At 43.8% G+C, this 25,036-nt stretch overlaps 1 protein-coding gene across 1 annotated transcript in view; it reads left to right on the top strand.

Moving 5' to 3' along the window:
• The first annotated feature begins 13,004 nt into the window (after window positions 1–13,004).
• ARHGAP6 (Rho GTPase activating protein 6) overlaps window positions 13,005–25,036 on the top strand; it is a 479,046-nt gene continuing 467,014 nt past the window's right edge. Inside the window, exon 1 of the mRNA XM_059157791.1 lies at window positions 13,005–14,515. Within this exon, the coding sequence (XP_059013774.1) occupies window positions 13,937–14,515 (579 nt within the window). The 5' untranslated portion in view covers window positions 13,005–13,936. The remainder of the gene's footprint in view (window positions 14,516–25,036) is intronic.

Raw genomic sequence — 25,036 nt, 5'->3', positions numbered from 1 at the left:
ATCTGACTTATTTCACTTAGCATAATGCTCCTAAGATCCACCCATGTTGTCATAAACAGTAAGCTTTCCCTTTTTTCCCCATGGTTGAGAAGTAGTCATGTGTGTGTGTTTGTGTGTGTGTGTGTGTGTTACATCTTCATCCACTTATCCATCATTGGACACTTAGGTGGTTTCCCTGTCTTGGCTATTGTAAAGAATGCTGCAGGAAACATAGGGCTGCATACATCTTTTTGAATTCATATTTTTGTATTCTTCGGATGAATACCCAGATGTAGAATGGCTGGCTCATACGGTAGTTCTGTTTTCAGTTTTTTGCAGAACCTGCATATGGTCTTGCACAGTGGCTGCTCTGGTTTGCATTGTCAGACACACTGCGAGGGGATTCCCTTTTCTCCACCTCCTCACCAACACTCGTTATTTCTTGTCTTTTTGATAATAGCCATTCTAACAGGTGTAAGGAGATGTCTCATTGTGGTTTTTGATTTGCATTTCTCTGATAATTAGTGATGTTAAGTATCTTTTCATGTGCTTATTGGCCATCTATATGTCTTCCTTGGAAAAATATCTGTTCAGATCCTCTGCCCATTTTTAATGGGATTGTTTGTTTTTGTTATTGTTAAGTTGTATAAGTTCTTTATATATTTGAGTATTAACCCCTTATTGGTTGTATGATTTGCAAAAATCTTCCTCTATTCAGTAGGTTGCCTTTTTGCTTTCTTGACGATTTCCTTTGCTGTGTAGAAGCTTTTTGGTTTCATATAGTCCCATTTGTTCGTTTTTGCTTTTGTTTCCCTTGCCTCTGGAGTCAGATCCAGAAAAAAACAAAATCATTAAGACTCATGTCAAGAAGTTTACTGCCTATGTTTTCTCTTAGGAATTTTCTGGTTTCAGGTCTTGAAGATTCAAGTCTTTATCCATTTGGAGTTAATGTTTGTGTCTGGTGTAAGACAGTGGTCTAGTTTCATTCTCTTGCATCTGGCTGGCTAGTGTTCCCACCACCATTTATTGAGGAGACTGTCCTTTCCCTGTTGTATTATCTTGTTTCTTTTGTAGTAAATTAATGACCATAAATGTGTGGGCTTATTTGGGGGCTTTCTGTTCTGTTCCATTGATCTATGTGTCTGTTTTTATGCCAATATCATACTGTTTTGATTATTATTGCTTTGTAGTCTAGTTTGACATCAGGGAGTGTGATACCCCCTGCTTTGTTATTCTTTCTCAATATCACTTTGGCTACTTGGAACCTTCTGTGGTTCAATACACGTTTTAGAATTATTTGTTCTTGTTCTGTTAAGAATGCCATTGGGATTTTCATAGGGATTGCATTGAATGTGTAGATTACTTTGGATAACGTGGACCTTTTAACAATGTTGATTCTTCCAGTCAATGAACTTGGAGTGTCTTTCTATTTATTTGTGTTCTTCCATTTCTTTTATCAGTGACTTGTAGTTTTTAGTTTTCATTTCTCAACTGGTGGTCTCAAGGGATGCATTAACAAATAAATTAAGAGATAGATCCCCAAAACTAGTTTTAACTATGTGTGCTCACCTCATCTCCTGACAAATCTTGAAGCAGACTTTAAGTAAGTTAAAGTTTAAGTTTTTTTTACACACCTAAAAAAAACAATGGTGCCATATATATATATGGCACCATTTAGCTAAATTGAGTTAAAGTGAACTGAGCTGAAAATGGGTGAATTTAATGGTATGTGACTTATACTTCGATAACGTTATAGAGGGTGATCTCAGCATGTAAGATGGCAAAAATAATTCTAGCCCAGTAATCTGTCATTCATTCACTTTTTTTTCATTTTAATAACTGCCTATCTTGTATCAGCCATTGTGGAATATTCTAGGGCCAAAAAATGAATGGAATATAGTCTCTCATATAATGGGCATGTTACTTGCCATTTCTGTGCCACAACTTTCTCTGTTTCTCAAGCAGATTGGGTGTTGTGTTTCTTCTACTTGTGTGATCTCGTTGCTGGTGGGGATGCTGACAACTAGAGAGAGAGGGGTGCAGACTTGAGGACATACTGAATGCATAGAAGACTGCCTTAGCAGGTGCTGAGATATAAGGGCTTACTATCAACAAAGGTTGTGTGTGTGTGGTTTTGTTGTTGTTGTTGTTATTGTTATTGTTTCGTTTTTTTTTTTTTTTTTTTTTTTTTTTTTTTTTTTTTTTTTTTTAAGTTCGGGACCTTTGAATAAAAGGTTTATGTGATCACATTTCTTCCAGTCAGGCTCTCAAGTAGTTTAAACACACTTTTTCCATTATCTTAATGATCCACGTTGTGTCACATGCTTGAGCCAAATAGATACTTTCTTGGCCCTCTGCTTTATCAGATCAATCTCCATTTAGAAAGACACTTTTTGCTACAGCATGCAATTTGGAAATGCCCCAAGGATCATCTGGCTCAAGATAGTGACTTTCCATTGATGAGAACTCATTTGGGCAGAAGGAGCTGTTCTGAATAATAAAAGGGAATTTAGCAACTTATTTCTCATAACCTTATAACCCAATTTGGTAGGATTGATTTCCTTTTACTTTATAGATAACAAGAATTTGATGAACTTATTGTCATCCTACACATATCAGGCAGGTCATAAAATGTGAATAAAAGCCTTCTACTCAACTTCTTATTTGGTGGACATAAATTAAACTAAACACAGCTTGAATATGTCTCTTATAAGAGCACTGTGTCCAGTTTGGGGCTTCACAATTTAAGAGGGATATGCAGTAAGGGAAAAAATATCCAGAAGAAAACATTTAAAACAAAGCAATGATACCAGAAAACAAAAATCTGAAGACTTACCCTGGAGGAAAGAAGGCTAGAACTCCTTTAATAAGTGAAAATATGCACAAGAAACACAGAGCTATGGCTGTCTAATTTCCATCTGCATTTAGAAAGGACAAAGGGTTAAGTTCAAGTTAGAGATATGACATTCCCATTCAGGTTTTATGATGACCATGTTCTTTTAAAGTCAGATTCGACATTCATGAAGTGTAGTGGGAAGTGAGGAGGTTTCGATGTTAGACAAATGTGCCTGTAGATCACTGGTTTATGGTGATTTCACCATGGTGGAGATGGGAATAAGAACGTTCCCATTTTAGCCAAGTTGTGTAGGAATCATCTATGCAGAGGGTTTGGCACAGAATAGGTGCTTGGGAAATGTTAAGCCTGCCTTCCCCCTTCTTCCACATCTGACCCCCAGACCCAGATGCCTCCTGTCCTGTGCATGTGGTCTAGATCATGTCAGTGGGGAGATGAACGTGACCTTTTTTTAATTTGTCACACATCTTCCATAGAAAACATATTTTATAAACCCAGTTAGCATTGTGCGTCTGAGATGAACTTACTGGCTCTGTCATTGATCAGCTATGTTGGGAAAATCCTGGCTTTACCATTTATTAGCTCACTTAGGCAAGTCTGTAACCTCTTAGAGACTCAGTTTCCTCATTGGGCAATGAAGACAATAAATATCTCATCAAGTTGTGAGCATTAAATAAGCTAACCCATGTAAAGTACTTGGTGAAGCACTTAATGTGTATGAAGGATTGGCTATTATTACTGTTACTGTTATTAGGTGTTTGATTTCATGATGGTACATAGAAATAGACAAGCCTCGATAAGCCATACTGTATACTTTATAATTCATGCTAGTAAATTTTATTAATAATAGGGAACAGTTATTATGTGTGTGTTCTGTGTTGGAAAATGTACTAAATGGTTTACATCTTAGAGTTATAAACTCCCTGTATCAGAGGAAACATTGAATCTCTGAAGAGTTAAATAACTTTACCCAAGGTTGGTTAGTTGGTTTGTCTGTCTGTCTCTGTCTGTCTCTTTCTCTCTCTCTCTCTCTCACACACACATACACACACAAAACCCTAGGATTCAAAGTTGGAGATGTCCAATTTAGAGGCCATGCATTTAACAAAATAGCAACAGTTGTGATAAACAGATGTCTACATCATTATTGCTTATTTCAGTCCTTTCACAACAAGTCAGAGCAACAGAGATATCTCCCTGTGATGCCCTGAGGATAATTCCAAGTTTTCTGAGACACAGAAGGCAAGAGCCAGCGGGACCAAAAGAGCCAGATCCCAGATGAGGGGACAGGGGCTGATTTATGATTATGGATTGAGCCCTTATTCTTATGTGATCTGAGCTGTTTCAGCCTTCGGCATACAAGGGAAAGCCAATCAGTCGTGGCTCCTGCTTCATGAAACTCATGATCTTGGGGCTGTTAGAGCTTGAACATATACGATTGCATTAATGAATACCATGTAATTACCGTTCTGTTGGCAAGTGCTATGACGAAGGAAAAGTCTGTGAGTCAAAGAGCATGTAACAGGGACCTAACTTAGCTGAGGCAGGAGGAATAGGCAGGGAGAGAGCTCCTCATGAGAGTCACTCTGATGCTGAGACCAGGAAGGTGAATACGGATTTATCTTGCACAAGGGTAGTTGACTGTTCTAGTTAGTGGCCAGTCCTGTACTAAAAGTTAGATCTGGGAAAAGCAGCAGCTTTCCCTCACTGCTGTGTAAACCTTCAGTGACTTCCCACAGTCTGCATTTGGCAACTTTATAGCTCTGCTTTCTGGAGCCATTTCTATTTAAAAAGGGGGGAAACCCCTTAAATTTAGCTCCCTGATCCACAGCGTGCTTATTACAACCTGTGAGTGTCTTATTTTCATTCCTGTATCTTTAAAGGGGGTGGGAGTTCTTTGGTATGTCTCTAATCTGTGTCATGCCACAAAGCAGTGAACTGTGAAAAATACCCAAGGAATTCCCAATAAATCGTACAGAAGGCAAATGAAGGACATGCAGCTATGAACTTGAGCAGCTCTGCTTTTTTCAACCGGATCCCTCGAGATTTTCTTTAGCGAAACCTTACTGGGCACTGGTTCTCCATGCCTGTTGAAGAGTTTGATCAGCTCCCATCTGTCCTTTTAAAGGCCTTTTTTCCCCCCAGGCCTCTTCTGGCATTTGAATTTGCTTGGATCCCAGGTGTGTGCTCAGCACCTTAAATGAAGAGCGCATTAGGCACTAAAGAAGGTAATCGAAAGCCTCATAGCCCTCCAAGTTTGTCTCTTTTGGGCTTGAACTAGTGATACACTTCTTTGTGTTGCTGACCAGTTACAAAAAAACCGAGCCCCCACACCTTTCTTGAAACAGATGCATGGGCGGACAGAAGGTTCCAAAGGGGAAAAGCGCACTGAACTCCATCCTGAAGGAGGGTTAGAACCAGGCATGGGACCCAGCTGTGGCTTAGCTGCTGCTGTGCAAGGATGTGACTGTATTTGGAACCATTGAGTAGCTCTTCTCTTGCCTTATTTTTAAAATTCTCTATGATTGCTTTTTGCTCAATGAATTTCTTGGTTCTGGGTTTTATTAAATTGTTACAATGAGAACCAAGCTGTGGCATGCTATGCTTAAGAAATACAACCAATTATTACAAAGTGGGTGGCTTAAAACAACAGAAATTTATTCTCTCACAGTTAAGAAGGCCAGAAGTTGGAAATCAAGGTGTCAGAAGGATTGGTTCCTTCTGGAGTCTCCAAGAGAGAATCTGTTTTATGCCTCTCTCCAGCTTCTGGTTGTTGCCCGCAGTCTTTGGTGTTTCTTGGCTTGTAAATGTATCACTCTGATCTGTGCCTCCATTTTCACTTTTCATGTGGTGTGTGTGTGTGTGTGTGTGTCCAAATCACCACTCTTTTCTCTTATAAAGACACCAGTCATTTTAGGTCCCACCCTAATCCAGTCTGACCTAATCTTAACTTGATTGCATCTGCAAGGACCCCATTTCCAGATAAGGTGACATTCTCTGGTACCAGGGATTAGGACTTGGACATGTCTTTTGGGGAGACATAATCTGACCCACTACAAGAAGCAAAGAGCTCTGTTCTCTATTTAGTCCTCCCTCCCTCCCTCTGAATATTAACTAAAGGCATAATTCAACCATTACATGGTGTAAAATCTAGTTGTCAGTGTTCATGGAACATTAATAAGAACTAACCCAGGAGGTGATGGGAATGTTCTGGACTTGATTGTGTTGGTGGTTTCATAGGTATTTACAGCTGTCAAAACTCATTGATATAGTTTATTGTATCTAGATTATTCCTCAGTAAAGTGGATGAGAAAAAATATACACCCTAGGCACAGTACCAGCTGGTTTTCTTTTTTCCCTCCCATGCCCCACCCTGTCTTGTCACTAGAAAAAATGTTGGGCAAATAGGTTTTCCTGTTTCCATTCAATGATGAGAAGTCAGGATTCTGGGGAAAATGCAAATTTCAGAAGCAAAAATTTTACATTGTTTACTTTTAAAAATAAAAAATATTGAAAAATGCTTAGATTATGAAAATTTTAGAGTAACAAAATATTAAAAGTCATTTACATTATTACCTAATTAAAAAAAAAGATTTTATTTATTTATTTGAGAGAGAGAGAAAGAGCAGGAGCACAAGCCAGGGAGGGGGCAGAGGGAGAGGGAAAAGCAGGCTCCCCGCTGAGCTGGGAGCCTGATGGGGGGATGCAGGGCTCGATCCCATGACCCTGGGATCAGGACCTGAGCTGAAGACAGACATCTAACTGACTGAGCTGCCCCATTACTTAATTCTTCATCCTCAAAAGTAGTCTAAAACATGCTATGGGAAGATGTTAAAAACTAAGAAAGTAAGTACAGCTGAGCCATATAGCAGGTTTAGGTAAAATTAACGACTTTGAGACTCCAAGTGCACCTTTACCTGCAAAGACAGGAGAAAGCAAAACAAAGAAGGAACGCTATTGGCACAAAGTGTGTGTTCAAAATGTTTATAAACTGATGAGGTGCCTGGGTGGCACAGTTGGTTAAGCCACCAACTCTTGGTTTCGGCTCAGGTCATGATCTCGGGGTCGTGAGATGGAGCCCAGCATTAGCTCCACGCTCAGCACAGAGTCTGCTTAAGATTCTGTCCCTCTCCTCCTGTCTGTCCCCTCCAAAATAAATTAAAAAATAAAAATTTTATAAATTGAAACAGAATTTGGTTGTCAGCCAACTTGTATTATTATTAAAAGTCTCTTGAGATCAAGTTTCAAAGCCCAAACCGAAAGTGCTGATGGTCATACATTTAGGATGTGATGTTGGAAGATTCTTTCAAACCCATACTGGAACTTGACTTTTTTTTTTTAAGGTTTATTTACTTATTTTAGGTGGGGGCAGAGGGAGAGGGAGAGAATCTTAAGTAGACTCTGCAGTGAGTTTGGAGCCTAACACAGGACTCCATCCCAGGATCCTGAGATCATACCTCAAACCTCATCTGCATGCCTTTTTTTAGAGAGAGAGGGTTCATGTTTCTAGGTCTGGGCAATGTGAAATTGAGCCAAAAAACTGACCTTTTGGTATATAAATGTAGTAGGAGGCAAAACATTTCCTATACTCCTCTCTGAATACAGAGAATCCCAAATAGTCCTTCGTTTAACTCAAGTGCCCTACCATTTTTTAAAAGTTTTTATTTATTTGACAGAGATCATAAGTAGGCAGGGAGGCGGGTAGAGAGAGCGGAAGGGAAAAAGGCTCCCTGCTGAGCAGAGAGCCCAGTGCAGGGCTTGATCCCAGGACCCTGGAATCATGACCTGAGATGAAGGTAGAGGCTTTAACCCACTGAGCCATGCACGCGCCCCTCAAGTGCCCTACCTTGAAAGGCTATGTTGGTATTGTTTAGTTGGTATTGATAGCACCTCATGAAAACTTGGGGGAGTGGTGAAAATCCCAGCTATGACTATTCAGAATCAACCACAATTCTTTTTCAAATATTTTAAAATGATTCATTAGCAAATTGGAAAGATTTGGATAGGTCTTTTGGGTGTTAGGCCAGGTGAACTCACATTAGGGCTGGTTGGTCATTCAATATATTTGGATTCATAAAGTAATTTAGAATGTATAGATTTTGTATAGATTATAGTTGTAACTCCTGTCATTGTGCTCGTTCTATCTGGAATGCCCTTTGCTAAGCATGCTGCATACAGTGGGACCCCCCCCCCCACCATTTCTACAGCCTTCCAAAGTGGATGTGATTTTGCAGATGGGGAAGTGAGATCGAGAGCCGTGAAATGATGTACACAAGGACACACAGCTAGATGGGAAAACAACAAATCGAAATCCATCCAGAAGGGATCTCAAAGCACCTCCAAAATGAAGGGCTTCTTAATCTGCAGTTCTAGTCCTGCAAGAGTTAGAGGTTAAGGTTAGGTGACATGGATCTGAATACTAGCTCTGCCACTTAACCAGGGGGTGACCTGTGGGACTGATCCAGGTCTTGGTTTTCTTCATTTATAAAATTGGGGGTTAAGTATTCTAACTCTGCGTGTGTGTGTATATATGTGTGTGTGTGTGTGTGTGTGTGTCGATTTCAATAGTGCATGCATGATTTCAGCCCAGTGCCTGCCATGTAGTAAGTTCCAACAAGTGTTAGTTATTATATTGTTATGATTAAAAAGGTCAGGACCAAGCTGTTTGAATAAGTGACCTTGAGTACAACACTAAATTCAAGTTAATAAATGGTATAGATATGTTCAGTGCTTTTTCCCTTTAGTGGTTGTGTGAAGATTTTCCCTCCCTGAATATTTCTTTTGGTAATAGAATATTTTTCTTTAAGCTAGAGAGTGGAACTTATTGTCTTAGTCTTCTCACATCATAGTATAGATTATGATTTAAGCTCTCAAATGTCCTTCTACCTTGCAAATCATTATATTCACCTTCTAGGGAATATTTATGACAATTTTTTTTAAGAGTTTGAGAGAGAGAGAGAGAGAGAGAGCACGAGCAAGCAAGCATGAGTGGGGGAGCGGCAGAAGCAAAGGGAGAAGCACACTCTCCACGGAGCAGGGAGCCCAAAGTGGGGTTCAATCCCCAGACCCTGAGATCATGATCTGAGCCAAAGGTAGATGTTTAACCAACTGAGCCACGCAGGTGCCCCAACAATATTTTCATGTTTGGAAAATGATCACTCTTCCTCAATGCTGGGTTGGTGTTTAAGACAGTGAGTTTTTGCTAATCTTACCCATATGGAATTATCCTGTGCCTCTAGATTTACCTCCACTGACATCCATCAATGGTAGTTTAAGTGACTAGGCAATTATATTCATTCAGGGAGATGCTACAATGGGACTCAGAAGAGACAATCTTAGTTCAGCTGCAAAAAATTCCTAGCTTAAAATCAAGCAGTTTGAGTATGGAGCAGTCTGGTTATTTAATGTAACTAGCATTCTTAAGTCCTGTAAAGTTCTCATATAGTCCACATCACATAGATTAAAAACCTGCCCCCCCTTTCACGTTTCAGGAACTTAGAGACAGAACTCTGGACTTCCTCTATAAGAAAGTGAGGTGCTGTGAACCGTAGATACCACTAAAAATGTAGAAATGATATCAGAGGGATCACACTCAGTTTGAGAGTCACAGGCAGAATGAAGCAAAAGTCAGTGATGGGAGCCAATCATATAGAAACCTGAAATATTACATGGCAATCAATCAGGAAGTTGAATGTGATTGGGGACGATATAAGCAATGGGATTATATAACAAACAAGGGCAAAATAGGATGCCCCAACCTCGAACATTAGACATCAGAACTCAAAAGAAATAAGCAACTGGAGGAACTCCAGAGGAGATCATCTACAATGATGGTTTTAAAGCAAAATATGAACTTTATAGTGTAGCCAAACCACAGAGTCAGACCCAAGGGGCATGATAAAAATCTACAAATAGTTTGAGGGTCTAAACACCAAGGGGGAAGAGGAATTTTGGCTTGAGATAAGAAAAATTTCAAGGGATAAAGTTAAGAAAAGGGAAATTTAGGTTTAACAGAATATATCCTTTGGTAGTAAGATGTATGTGTTTGTAGAACAACATCTCAAGGGAACACAAAGGAAACTGATGAGTATTCAAGGGTCCTTGATAAGAGGATACCTTAATGTCAGACCAAGGACTCTAGAACTTTCATTAGAATATTCTTGTGCCATGACCAGATGGGATATATTTTTTGTACTGAATTTCTAAGATAATTATAATGCGGAATGAAGAGTGAACAGGCTGTGCTACCCTTTAATAGCAGGTATCCTAAGGCTTTGATTAACTTTGGTTCTGAGGGAAAGAAATAAACGTGGACACTACTTTTCAATAGCAAATGTCCTCGTAAAGGAGCAAAGTCCTGAGATCTGATTTTTAAAGTATATATATTTAAAAGCCATTTATTTCTAGACTACTGGTTATATTGCTTATGAAGCAGGCTGATGAATTGCAAGAAAGATTCTGGGGAGCATGTAACACAACCAGCCATTTTTGAAACTGTTGAGTGAAACCCAGATCTTCCTTAATCCAGATGGCAGTCAATCAGAAAGGCCAATGTGAGTTGGGTCTGTATAAGCAAAGGGATTATATAACAAACAAGAGTAAAATCGGATGCCTTAACTAGGAATGAATAAATATGCCACAAACCACAATGACTACAAAATAAACCTAATAGCTAGCAGTCAGGTTGGAAATCAAGATAGTTCAAAAATATTTTAAAAATCCAAATAATTTTCTTATGAATGCTTTTTTTCCCCATAAGTACCACTACATTTCCCCCCATGTTTTAAAAGCTCACATGCTTACACTGGGGTTTGAAAAAGGAGCCCAAAGTTAATTTTATGAATATATAAAACAATTTATTCATTGTTTCCCACAGTGAGGCAAGCTTTAGGCTAATAGAGGGTCAAGACCCATTGGAAACAAGGTGATGAAAAAAAAAAAAAAAAGAAACAAGATGATGAATTAACTGGATGTGTCTGCCCCAAGCCCCCAGTACCAGTAGAGGAGTCCTTCCGCTCATTGGTTCTCAACATCCATAACCAGGAATATATGACTTTGTATCTAGAGCACATTCTTAGAAGCCTGGCATAATCATGGCAGGGTTGCATTTTCAATTCCATGGTCATCATATGGGTTTAGAGGAATAGAATATATATGAACCATAAATTACATTTGCTCAACCACCTTGAGTTATAAGAGGTTCTATGAAGTGTGACTTTGTTAACCATCTACTTCAAATGCCAAGATCCAGTGAGGCATAACCAATGCCATGCAATGGTATCTGAATGGTAAGGATCGTCAGTGTTCTAGAGTAGAAGAATAAATGAAACAAGATGGGATTGGGAGGGAGACAAACCATAAGTGACTCTTAATCTCACAAAACAAACTGAGGGTTGCCGGGGGGGAGGGGGTTGGGGAGAAGGGGGTGGGATTATGGACATTGGGGAGGGTATGTGATTTGGTGAGTGCTGTGAAGTGTGTAAACCTGGTGATTCACAGACCTGGGGATAAAAATATATGTATATAAAAAATATATGTTTATAAAAAATAAAAAATTAAAAAAAAAAAAAAAAAAAAAAAGGATCGTCAGTGTTTTCATTATTAGGGTGTTGTTAAGAAAGGAAAGGGCAGGCGAGACCTTCCTTCTTTTACTTCCAATGTGACTTGTTTGAGGGGGGAAGAGAGCAAACGCCAACAGTCCCCCAAATGTAATTTGGCGTGTGTAGTCAGGCAGGGAAGTAAGCAACGTGAAAATCTGTGCTTCTCCATACACACGTAATCATCAGCCAGTGGAAGTACTTCAGTCTCAGTGTGCTAAGCGATTGACAGCGGTGAGAGTCTTGGGGAATATATAACTCACTGTGTCTTCAGGCAACAGATAGGTCATAAAGTCACCAGAAGGAAATCCCTGGATACAGACTGTCCCACCACATTTACAAAAACCTGTGTAACAGAGATCCTGGGGGCCCAATGAAGCCTTTTGTGGAGATGTTGGATTCTTCTGTTAGATTTCATGAAGTACCTCTTTCCTAGATAGTTGGATATCTAGGAACATCAAACATACTTTTGAAAAAGACAAAATTTTCCCCTGAAAATTTTATATGGAGTAAAAGAAATCTTCCAAAATCAAACTTGGACAATTCTTATATACCCATACCAAGGTGAACATTTGTGCCAAACACCTGTTTGTAAGTTCATTGTAAGTTTTTTTTCTTTAATACGATAAATGGTAGAGAAAAGTTACCTTTACATTCATATATGATTCTCTTCACCCTGAAGGGGTAAGAGGACACACGAACATAGTTTAAAAAAGTATGTAGGCATTTCCAACATTCTGCTCCCCTATTGAGGAGGTTATAAGTTGCGTTGCAAAACCTAAATGTTACATCACAAAGCCCGCTAAGAGGCCGGCGAGGCTTTGAGCTTTTTAGATTCCAGGGGTTGGACAGTAGCTGGAAAAGCTGCTTCCAGACTTGTTTCCAAGTGAGGAACATTGACATCGCCAGCTTTCTTCAGCTTCTCAGGAATGTGGCCGCTGTGCACTTCGCCCAGAGGCGTCCCAGAGCGGAACCGGGAGACCTATCACTTGGGAGCGCCAATCTCCGAAGCCTCTGGGCGGACGCTGCTTTGGGCGCCTGCCTCTCACTCACCCCTCCTCCTCGAGTACATTCACACATGACCCTTACTGGGCCAGGATTCCCCCCACCTCCATAGTAGGTCCCCATCTCCAGCCCGTTCATTTGCAGTCACTGCTTTTGAACTGAAAATCTGCCCTTAAAAAAAAAAAAAAAAAAAAGAAAAGAAAGAAAAAGCTGTAGGGGTTGGAAAAGGAGGACAGGAGATTGAACTCCAACTTTAGAGCAACCGTCCTGGGCTGCCCATCTGACACCAGTGGGTGGGGTGCAATCTGACACTTCCTTTCCTTTCCAGAAACGTGAGTGGAGCTGGCGCCCCCTCTATCTGGGGGAGGGGAGACAGGGAGAAGGTCCGAACTTCCGTCCTCACTAGCTATCTCCCCTGGACACCGGGTATCAGCAGCGAGCTGCGCTCTCACAGCGCGGCTGCCGGGTTTGGCGCCTGGAAAACCCCACGTTCTGCTTTCTCCTGCTCTTGGCTCCGCCCCAGCTCCAGACCTGGCTTCCCTCCCGCCCTACCCGGCCCGCCCACCCCCTTCCCTCTGCCTCCAGCGTGAGCGTGCGGGGACCGCTCCGCTCCAGCTCTGGGCCCACAGCTGGGCTGCGAAGATCCAGAGCCTTTATCCGGTGGGGCTTAGACTCTCGCCCCTGGGGCTCTTTCCATAGCTCCCTGAGCGCAGCCAGGAATTCTCTCCCACCGTAGCCACTCAGCCCTCGGGAGGCCCTAGGCGCAGCGTGGTTCGTGTCCCCACTTCGTAGCAAGGTTTGCACCGCGAGGGATCCTGGAGCTTGGAGACACTCTCGCACCTAGCCAGTCGGAGGAGTGGGCACAGCAGCCAAGTGGAGGCCAGACGCGCAGCTTCAGGGGCCGGGGCACAAGGACCGTACAGCCCAGGCGCAGCTCGGGCGCCCAACTTCAGAGCGGAGGAAGTCCCTCTCGCATTGCAGGGGAGCGCAACAGACGGACGCGCCCTGAGCGCACGCCCTGGAGGCCTCCTCCCCAGCCCTCGGGACCGTCCTCAGGGCGCGAGGAGGAGCTTGCTGAAGACTTCGAGGCTGTCCAGAGCCAGCGAGCGGGAGCGCGGCGTCTCCTGCCTCGGCTGGGAAGGGGGAGTGGCGCTGGCGGGCTGGAGCTGGGAACCCAGAGAGCGCCTGACCTTCCTCCTCTTCCTCACCCCTTTCGAGACTTGGGCTCTGGGGGAAAGTTCTAGTGGCCGCAGGAGGCCATCCGACCTCTTTCCCTAGAAGGCTGGTGATGGATCTTCTGCTTCTGCACCCGCTGGGGCACTTGGAGCGCGCTGGTGGCGCGTGAGCCTGTCACTGCCCTCCACCGCCCTCCACCGCCCTCGGCCAGCCTCGGGCCAGTTCCGCCTGGCAGCCCAGTCTGAGCCCCCTTCCTTTCCCGGCTCCAAATCGCCTGCGTCCCGAGAGCGGGAAGAGGGTGGCCCTTAGGCACAGTCACGCCGGGATGTCCGCGCAGAGCCTACTCCACAGTGTCTTCTCCTGCTCCTCGCCGGCCTCGGGTGGCTCGGCCTCGGCCAAGGGCTTCTCCAAGAGAAAGCTGCGCCAGACCCGCAGCTTGGACCCGGCCCTGATCGGCGGCTGCGGGGGCGAGACCGGCGTGGAGGGCAGCTCGCGGGGGGCCACCGGGGGCCGCCTCTGCTCCCCGCTGCCTCCAGCCGAGGGTCTGGGCTCCCGCTCGGCGTCCTCCCCTAGGGGCCCACACCCCCGGGCCAACCGACTCCCACCCCCTAGACCCCTCTGCTCATCCTTCTCCACGCCAAGCACCCCGCAGGAGAAGTCGCCTTCTGGCAGTTTTCACTTTGACTATGAGGTACCCCTGGGTCGCGGTGGCCTCAAGAAGAGCATGGCCTGGGACCTGCCTTCAGTCCTGGCTGGGCCTGGCAGTGGCCGCAGCGCCATCCTCTGCTCCTCGGGGGGTGGCCCTAATGGCATCTTCACTTCTCCCAGGAGGTGGCTCCAGCAGAGGAAGTTCCAGTCCCCCCCCAACAGCCACAGCCACCCCTACGTTGTGTGGAAGTCCGAGGTAGGTAGGGTCCGGTGCTGTGCATTCTCATGGCCCAAGGCTGGCCCCCAGGGCATTTGTTTCATTCCATCACGTTTACAGTGCCAGGGACCCATTGAGAGGTCTCCATGGTGTGGCTGTCCCTCTTTGGCTGGTTAAATGGTGCCTGGACATGGGATGTCCCTAGTGGCCACCCATGTGTGTCTTGTTAGGACTTCTTGGCTTCACTTTGGAGCAGTGGTGGGAGCTGCAGGGAGAGCTGGTGTGCTTTCCTGTCCGTGCTGCGGGCGGTGTCCGAGGGTCGTCTGATCCCTTCATGCACTGGGGATATTTTTCAGAACTCAAATGATCTAATTCCTGTGCTCTTATAAGGATTGGATGTAATGTGTTTTGAAATATGTCTGCCATCTGGTTGTTCTTCAGAGAATTCAGAAACATTATTCTGGAGGGTGCTGGTGTGTGTGTGTGTGTGTGTGTGTGTGTGTGTGTTTGGGTGGAGTGGGGCGTAAATACTAGAATTCTCTAGTTTGATCTTTTCTTCTCTCTACAGGTCTAATTTCAGGTATCTATGATATTAGTATCACATATTAATAAAATACTTGTTTAATACTAGTTTAATCTAGGCGAAAAAGAATCTCTGTTCAGGCTATGAGAGATCGTGGAAATATGCCCCAAGTTCCACTAAGGACAACGACTAGTTAGTGAAATATATGTGAATCGGGAATCTTTAATAAACAGGGAACTGAGAGGGAGCTATTTGGTACCTTTAAAATGTTTGCTGTCTGGTTAAGAAGAATGGAGACTAGAGCTCTTGGGAAACTGTGGTCGATGGGTACTTGGAAGGCAGCATGCTTTTAGAGAATAAATAGTAGTTGTTTTAGAAATGAACAACTTCCAATCTCTTTCAGTTCACAAATTCTATAGATTTGCCTTGGATCTCTTTCCATAAGGGAAGGGAGATTCCATCAGTTGTAATTAAATATTATAAAGTACAGTTAGAATTACAGAAATGAAATGAAATACCATGTAATTGCTGGAGATTTGGACTAAATAAAGGAAACGCAACCAAGAAAAACAGTTTGAAAATAGCATCCAAGATCATACCTCGCTCTGTTACCATGAGATAACTATGAAATTTTGGCTTTTAATAGACTGTCTTAGAAAAATCAACAGTGTTAATCAGAAATATTAGTATCACATATTAATAAAATATTGGTTATTATGTCAAAGTAACTTGCTGTTGGGTGGAGAGTATGGATTACAAAAACGAACAAACCCTGCTGACTGTTCTGCCTATTTTCCTAAGGAAGATAGGCAGTAGAAAGAAAAGTCAAGTCCGAGAACGAGAGATTCTCTCCGAACCAGAGAGCTCAGCATTAGGAAGAGGATAAAAAATCTAGATGTTGAATTTCTCTTGGTCTTTAAAAGGGGCTGAATTCCTGCTGTACAGCAGAAGCACACATTATCAGAATAATCCTGTGAGTTGAGAGGAGAGAGAAATGCAAAAGCAAGCCAGATTCTTGGATTGGACAGCCACTGATGTTCACGTTTAAACCCGATTGCATCATTAAGAATGTCTCTGCGTTTCTTAACAACTGTACATACTTGAAATATAGTATCCAGATGCTGTTGCCGTTACGACCAAAAGGTCTTCTGCTATAGATGATCACGGCTGGTTAGAAATTATCTTCTTATCCACTAAAATCTCATCATCAATGGACAAGTATGTGAACTGCTGCAATACCGGTGGCTTTTCACTCTTCTGTGCAGTGTCTGGGCAGTTGGCTAGCTTGTCTACCATAACTTTCACCTCTTTGCACTGGTTAAAACTTAGTACATAGCCATCTAGCAAAAGAACATTTTCTCATCAAATGTTCACGTGGGTGTATGTGTGTGTGCGCGCACACAATTTCTTTAGTCTCAAAGCAGACATGGAGTGACTGGATGGAAGGAATGTCCGAGGCTGGTTTTGTTTAGTAGAGGCCCAGATATCCTATTTAACCCCTGGGTCTGGGATTTAAGGGTCTAGATTGCCTTTCAAAGGTTTAAGGCTTTGGAACCATCTCAAAAACCAAGGAAATTCATGCGGTTGGGCACTGCTTCTCTTCACTTGCAAACGAGCTGGCTCATCTCTCCTAAAAGTGTCTCTTTATCAATGATGTCAAAAGTCCAGCAAATGGACACCTTGCAAGGTTACTTCACGTGGGCTCTGGAGGGGGTACTTGGGTTGCTTTGCTTTTCCTGGTTGCCCTGGCTCAGGGTTTCTCGGCCTCTGCATTGTTGACAATTATGGCCGGATGATTCTTTGTGGTAGAGGCCATCCTGTGCCTCATAGGATGTTTAGTAGTGTCCTGGGCCTCTACCCGCTAGATGCCAGTAGCACTCCTCCCCACCAGTGTGCCAGTGACAAATGTCTACAGACACCGCCGAATGTTCTGTGGGGGACAGAATTGCCCCAGCTGAGAACCACTGCACCATTGAGCTGAATGTGGGCTCCTCGTGCTACCTATCCAGCGCGCGCCCATGTCATTGCTCTCAGCTGGCATGAAGTTTCCCTGAGGCCTCTGTCCCCTCCTAAAACCACATGGACCTCTCTTTGGTCATGTGTGCCTCTCACGGTTCATGAACAGTTCTGTTTATCTTCCACTGAATCCGTAGCCAGACCTGAGAATTCACCCTCATTCAGGTCTAGCCAGGGATGGATCACAGTTATTTCTGCATAGTTCTTTGAGCAGCTTCTCTGGTTTTAAACTAAATTGTTCCTAAAGTGGCTCCCGCTCCCAAGCTTCCCATAAGTGCCTGTAGTTCTGTGCCTTGTGTTCACTCAGAGCTCCCAAATGGCCCTTTTATGGCCTAAAACAAGGAGGTATTAAACAAAGTCAGCTACGACTCTATTAGTATTTCCTTACTATGTATTTCAGGATTGTTTTAACAAAAATGGATTCATGGACATGCTGGGTAGAATACCTGTTGAGTAGAAAAAGAGAGAAGGCAAAGGAATAAATGGTACATGGTGACCCAGTTGGTACGTGCTTCTCAACTCGTGTTCTTAGAAGCCCAGCTCTGTCCCTGATTCTGATCTCAGAGGAGTGAGGTCTCCTTCCAACCCTGGCATTCTCCTGATGCTTACGGGTCAGAGCTACCGATTATGCTCATAGCTGACTTGGAGCTTGCCGGCTTTGAGAACCCGTAATTAACACGATCTCTCTCTACCCATGACTTCTTTTCTTCATTCCTGCCATAAGCACTTCTCAAGCGCAAGATTTCTCTAGGTACCAGAAATACAGAGAGGCTAAGATATGGTGTTGGCCCTTAAGGAGCTCACAGTCTAATGAGGAGGACAGATGAGTTGAGTGGTAGGTACAGTGCAGAAGGATCAGGACAGTGGGGGACTGGGCTGTGTGTGGGGTGGGTGGAGGGTGATGATTCATTGTGCTTTGGAGAATTTTGGAAGGCTTCACTGTGCAGAGAACACTTGAACTTGATCTTCTGGGGTGCCTGCCATTTAGAAGAAGGAGGGAGGTGATTCCTTGGTGGAAGAGAAAGAAGTGGACGCGCAAAGGCACAGAGGAGTCGGTGACGTCAGGGTGTCCAACGAAGAGGACTTAGTGGCGCTCGAGTGCAGCGCTGGTCTGCAGGAGGAGGTGAGGACATCTGTGGCTTATGTTATGTAGCAAGCAAGTGGCTGTCTTTATAGTAACCTAATGAGACCAGAAATCAGGCACATATTTGGGGGATCATAACTGACTCTGGGCATGGATGCCAATGGCAGGAAGGCCAGAGCTCATGGCCCACGCTCCCAGGCCCCTCTTGTTAGTAAATCTGCAAGGAAGTGAAAGGGCGTAAAGCGCTTTTGAAGTTGGAAGTCCCAGGAGTTTGGACTGGACATTTTGTGGGCTGATGGTTCTCAACCTGCAGGTGACCTCATCCCCAGGGGACATTTAGCAATGTCTGAAGACAGTTTTGGGGTGGTGATGTAGTAATTTCCTATTGCTGCCATAACACATATTTTTGTGGCTTAGAGCAACATACATTTATTACCTTCTAGTTCTGGAGGTCAGACGTCTGAAATGGGCCTCGCAGGGCTAAAGGCAAGGTGTTGGCAGGACTGTGTTCCAAAGGCTCTACGATCTGTTTCCTTAGCTTTTTCAGTGCCCCCCTTCTTCCATATTCGAAGCCAGCCTTGTTGCATCTCTTCCATAGTCCTTTCTCTCTCTGACTCTCCTAAGGACCCTTGTGATTACAGCGGGCTCACTTGGATAACGCAGGCTATCTCATTGTTCTGAGGTCAGTTGATGAGCAGCCTTTAGTTCCATCTGCATCCCTAACTCCCCTTGCCACAGAGCCTAACATATTCACAGGTCTCAGAGATGAGGGCGTGGACATCTTCTGTGGACATTAGTGTGTTTGCCACGGCAGCAGGTGCTCTTGGCATGTAGTGGGGGAGAAGCCAGGGATGCCGCTAAACATCCAGTGATCTACGGGGCAGTTCCACAGCAAAGCATTCTCCGTCTTTCGATGTCAGGCGTGCCCAGGTGGAGAAACCCTGTGCTAGAGAATGGGAGAAATTGGTGATTTGTTTTAAAAGCATGAGGATGTAACATGATCAGATATGTATTTTAGAGCGATCAATCTGGTGTCTGTGAGGCGGTGGGAGACAGTGCATTAGCAGAGTGAAACACACAGGGGGTACAGAGATTCAGAGGAGGCCGGCATGGGAAAACCATGCCAAGCATCCTACAAACAGATGGGAGTTGGCATATAAACACAATACTTCTGTATTTCTTTTCCACTTTAGCAAATTGTTTCCTGGCATTATTGAACTACTACTGGGTTCGTCTCTGTAGGCTAGTGGTTTTCATCTGCGGGTGAGTTTGTACCCTGAGCACATGTGGCGATACCCGGCAGCGTTTTTGGTCACCAGAGCTGGGGTATGGGGTCGCTACCTACATCTCGTGGGTTGAGGCCGGGGATGCTGTTAATCATCCTGCAGCATGTAAGACAGGCTGCTGTGGCAAAGAACTATCCTGCTGGAAATTTCAATAGCACTGAAGTTGAGGAACTTTGTGTAATGTGCTAGTTTATACAAGAAATAGAATTCTAGGTTTTGTTTTCCAGTACTTTTTCTCTCATGTCATTTTCTTCTTCTTTTCTAGTATATGTCAACCAGAACTCTGAATTGGGAGGGAAAAAAAAGCCTTTCCAAAAGATACTGAGGATAGGAAGAAAATGTGGGGTGTCTAAATATATGTGTAGGGAAAAATTGAGTGGTAAATATATAATGGTGGAAACTGGAATTAAAACTTAAAGTGTAGGCAGAGATGAATACTGTTGTTAAAAATAGAGGCTCACTGGTGTCACCAAAGAGAAAGTAATTCCAGTAAGACAGCTTCGCATATGAAATTGACAAAGGGCGTTTTACAAAGAATTATGTCTCAAATCAGCATAATGTTGTGAGAACTGACAAATTAGGAAGATAGTTACTCAGCTTTCATATGCTCTCTCTTGGATTATCCCTCTGTTAGAGTTCATCCCTAAAGTAATTTTAAACTTAAGTGGAGAATAATGTGAAGGTAACTTCTCAGATACCTGGAGATTGAACTTTCACCAGAATTTAGAGATTTGCAGGTTGGAAAGAGCAAGTTTTAGACTCAAGAAGGACCTTTGGTAGCATCCTCCTTAAAGCTACAGATTGGAAGGATTAAGCTCAAATTCAGATAAGCCAAGGGCAGAACTACCTGGAAATTCTTCTGGACTCTCAGTATAAAGTGCCAAACTCCTGGAAAAAGTCTGTGGCTACAAGCACCTTATTCCTTGGCAATCTCTTTTCCATCCCCATTACTTACAGAAACAGTTCTCTTGAAGGTCCCACGATTCCAGGACTGTTCTTAGACCTCCTTTGGCTGGACTTCTTTTTATTTTTTTTTAATTAAAAACATTTTTTTTATAAACACATACTGTATTTTTATCCCCAGGGGTACAGATCTGTGAATTGCCAGGTTTACACACTTCATAGCACTCACCATAGCACATACCCTTCTCAATGTCCATAATCCCACCCCCTCTCCCACCCCCTTTCCCCGCAGCAACCCTCAGTTTGTTTTGTGACATTAAGAGTCTCTTATGGTTTGTCTCCCTCCCGATCCCATCTTGTTTCATTTATTCTTTTCCTATCCCCCAAACCCCCCATGTTGCATCTCCACTTCCTCATATCAGGGAGATCATATGGTACTTGTCTTTCTCTGCTTGACTTATTTCACTAAGCATGATACCCTCTAGTTCCATCCATGTCATCACAAATGGCAAGATTTCATTTCTTTTGATGGCTGCATAGTATTCCATTGTGTATATATACCACATACCACATCTTCTTGATCCATTCATCTGTTGATGGACATCTAGGTTCTTTCCATAGTTTGGCTATTGTGGACATTGCTACTCTAAACATTCGGGTGCACGTGCCCCCTCAGATCACTACGTTTGTATCTTTAGGGTAAATACCCAGTAGTGCAATTGCTGGGTGATAGGGTAGCTCGATTTTCAACTTTTTGAGGAAACTCCATGCTGTTTTCCAGAGTGGTTGCCCCAGCTTGCATTCCCACCAACAGTGTAGGAGGGTTCCCCTTTCTCCACATCCTCACCAGCATCTTTCATTTCCTGACTTAATTTTAGCCATTCTGACTGCTGTGAGGTGGTATCTCATTGTGGTTTTGATTTGTATTTCCCTGATGCCGAGTGATGTGGAGCATTTTTTCACGTGTCTTTTGGCTATCTGGATGTCTTCTTTGCAGAAATGTCTGTTCATGTCCTCTGCCCATTTCTTGATTGGATTATTTGTTCTTTGGGTGTTGAGTTTGCTAAGCTCTTTATAGATTTTGGACACTAGCCCTTTATCTGATATGTCGTTTGCAAATATCTTCTCCCATTCTGTCAGTTATCGTTTGGTTTTGTTAACTATTTCCTTTACTGTGCAAAAGCTTTTGATCTTGATGAAATCCCAGTAGTTCATTTTTGCCCTTGCTTCCCTTGCCTTTGGCAATGTTCCTAGGAAGAAGTTGCAGCGGCTGAGGTCAATTGGGTTGCTGCCTGTGTTCTCCTCAAGGATTTTGATGGATTCCTTTCTCACATTGAGGTCCTTCATCCATTTTGAGTCTATTTTCTGTGTGGTGTAAGGAAGTGGTCCAATTTCATTTTTCTGCATGTGGCTGTCTAGTTTTCCCAACACCATTTATTGAAGAGACTGTCTTTTTTCCATTGGACATTCTTTCCTGCTTTGTCGAAGATTAGTTGACCAAAGAGTTGAGGGTCTATTTCTGGGCTCTCTATTCTGTTACATTGATCTATGTGTTTTTGAGCCAGTACCATGCTGTCTTGATGATGACAGCCTTGTAATAGAGCTTGAAGTCTGGAATTGTGATGCCACCACCCTGAGTCACAGCTGCCGCCTCTCCATCTCCAGTGTCTCTTCTTGCTCTTCTGTCTCTGTGCTGGTTCATTGTCCACCGATCCCCTCGATCCTCTGTTTTTCCTTCAAATCATTCTCCTGTGATGATCTCATTCAGTCTTGTGACTTGAGCCATCATCTCTCTTGGGGACATGCTTAACATGTTTGAGTTCCTAACATCTCTGCCTTCCTCCTGGACGTCTGCTCACAGTGTCAGCTGGACTCCTCATGTTCTGCACGTCTGCAGCGGAGCAGGTCATGCCCCTTCCCTGTGAGCATGCTTCTCTTTCTGCATTCCTAATTTTGCCTGGTGCCACCATTCTTCCACCTGCTTACTTTTCCCAGGTTGCAGGCATCTCCAGTGCTCCCCTCTGCTTTCTCCTGCCTTCTCAAATAAGTGACTCAGTCCTGTTGTGTTTACTTCTCATTTGCTCCATTCTGAAATGGATTTGAAGTGGAATGTATCCCCGTTCCTACGTCTTTCTCCAGCTCTTCCTTCTCATTGCTGCCGCCTAGCCCGTGTCCTCATTGGCTGTGACCTCCTGCTTGGCCACCCTGCCTTCAATTTCTTCCTCTCCCCATCTGGCTTATGGCCTTTTACTCCAAAGACACTTTGTAATCATGTTAACTTTCTGAGCAAAAACCTTTCCTGGGACTCAGTATGTACAGGATGAAACCCAAACTGCTTAGCGAGTCATTTCAGGGGCTTTTACAATATAACCTTAGCCTACCTCCTCTGTCCCCTAGGAACTCTGGTCCAGGAAAACCAAACTGGCCACTCAGCTAGGCAAGTCATCAAGTATTTATCAAGTACCGGCTGTGAACGTGACACAGGGACATATGTGGAACAAGCAGGCATGGCCCCATGAGGTGCTGACCCTTTTATGAAAGCAACATTTTCAAATAAACAGGTCCCTGTGCTGCTCAGAATGCTGTGGCATTATCATAGGACTACTGTAGACAGAGCAGTGCCCACCCCCACAACAAATGTCCATATCCCGATTCCTGGAACCCATAGTTACGCTACCTTACTTGGCAAAAGGCACCCTGCAGATATGATTAAGTTAAGAATCTTGAGGTGGGAGATGATCTTGGATTATCTGTGTGAGCCAGGGTCATTCCAAGAGTCCTTTTTTTTTTTTTTTAAGATTTTATTTATTTATTTGACAGACAGAGATCACAAGTAGGCAGAGAAGCAGGCAGAGAGAGAGGAGGAAGCAGGTACCCCGCTGAGCAGAGAGCCCAATGTGGGGCTCGATCCCAAGACCCTGAGATCATGACCTGAGCCGAAGGCAGAGGCTTTAACCCACGGAGCCACCCAGGCTCCCTCCAAGAGTCCTTGCAATAGGGAAGCAGGAGGGTCAGAGTCTGAGAAGACCTGGTTTTGAAGGTGCTACACTGCTGGCTTTGAAAATGGAGGAAGGAGTCATGTGCCAAGGAATGGGGCATCCCCTAGAAGCTGAAAAGGGCGAGGAGATAGATTCTCCCCTAGAGCCTCCAGAAGGAGTACAGCCCTAGTCCAGTGGGACTTCTGACCTGCAGAACAGTAAGACAGTAAATGTGTCTTGTTTGAAGCTGCAGAGTTTGTGGTGACTTCTTACAGCGGCAATAGGAAGCCAGTACAAGGACTAAGGGCGCCTGGGATGTCTAAACTGAAACCAGTGGATGGGGAGGCTTTGGCCAAACACAAAGGAAGGCAGGCGGCACGCTGGCTAGCAGGAACAACCTGTAGGTCAGCAAAACATAGTATGCTCCAGGAACTTTGAGAAGTCTCCCAAGAGTGGAGTATGAGAGTGAGAGATGGCAGAAAGTCTGATTGGGCCTTGAGCTTCACGATACAGATTTTATCGCTTAATGCCAAGGTTTCTGCAGAAATTTTTGTCTTCTCCTTCTTACTTTGCTTTTGATCAGTTGGTCCCCTATCTCTCTGAGAAAGCTCCATTTCCATTTCTTGGCTCAGCCAGATGCCATCTCAAAATAAACAGGCTTTGAGTATGGTACATGTCGTGACACATTCAGGATTTGCAGAATTGTGAGCTTATTTTTCCACAGTGGGATTCTGATTCTTCTGGTCCGGTGCCTGCAGCAGGGAAAGTGTGTTCATATCAGAAGCCAGTCAGTGATTTGTGGGAGTCTGTGTTCTGACAGCAGTTTTCCAAATCCTGGAGACACACCTTTGGGGCGTGACATCTTGTTCTAAAGTTTACTGCATCCTCTCTGGGCCATTGCTTCTGAAAAAGAGAGGGAGACTATAATTGCAACTCTGTTACAATACGGCAGAAGAGGTAGAATTTAACATGTGAAAAAATGAAATTAGTTATTGTGTTAGTTAAGAATGATACTTTCATGAGCTGATAGGGAACTGCAGATCCAAACTACAATGGCATACCCCTTCGTGCCCACTAAGATGGCTGCAATAGAAAGGATAATAACAGGTGTTGGCAAGAATATCTCCCTTTTGAAAGGCTCCTATACTATTGGTGACAGTGCAAAATGGTGCAGCCGCTTTGAAAAACAGCATGAGGGTTTCTCAAAAAATTAAACGTAGAGTTACCATAGGACTCAGTTAATTCCGCCTCTAGGTACAGATTCAAGAGAAGCGAAAATTTGTACTTGCAAAAACGTGCCCATGAATACCCATAGCAGCATTATTATAACAGCCAAAATGGTGGAAATAACCAAATGCCCATCAATAGATGAAGGGATAGGCACACTGTGGTCTGCCCGTACACCGCAAGATTGTTCAGCAATAAAAAGGAACGAAGTACCGCTAACGTGCCATAGCATGGATGGATCTTGGAAGCAAGCTAAGTGAAGGAAGCTTGTCACAAGGGGCCACAAATGACATGATTCTGTTTATAGGAACTGTCCAGAAGAGCCAAAATCAGACACAAAATAGATTAGTGGCTGCCAGAGGCTGGCAGTAGGGAGGGACAGGGAGTGACTGCTAATGGATACTGGGTTTCTGTTTGGGATGTTGAACACATTCTGGAACGAGATAGAGGTGATGGTTGCACAACCTGGTGAATATCCTTTAGGACATTGCTGACCTGTGCACTTCAAAGGGTTGGATTTTACGGGATGCGAATTTGAATGTC

The sequence above is a fragment of the Mustela lutreola genome, chromosome X (genome assembly GCF_030435805.1).
Source record: "Mustela lutreola isolate mMusLut2 chromosome X, mMusLut2.pri, whole genome shotgun sequence".
Classification (NCBI taxonomy): Eukaryota; Metazoa; Chordata; class Mammalia; order Carnivora; family Mustelidae; genus Mustela; species Mustela lutreola.
The sequence above is the reverse complement of the archived record's forward strand: the minus strand, read 5'-3'. Positions and strand labels throughout refer to the sequence as shown.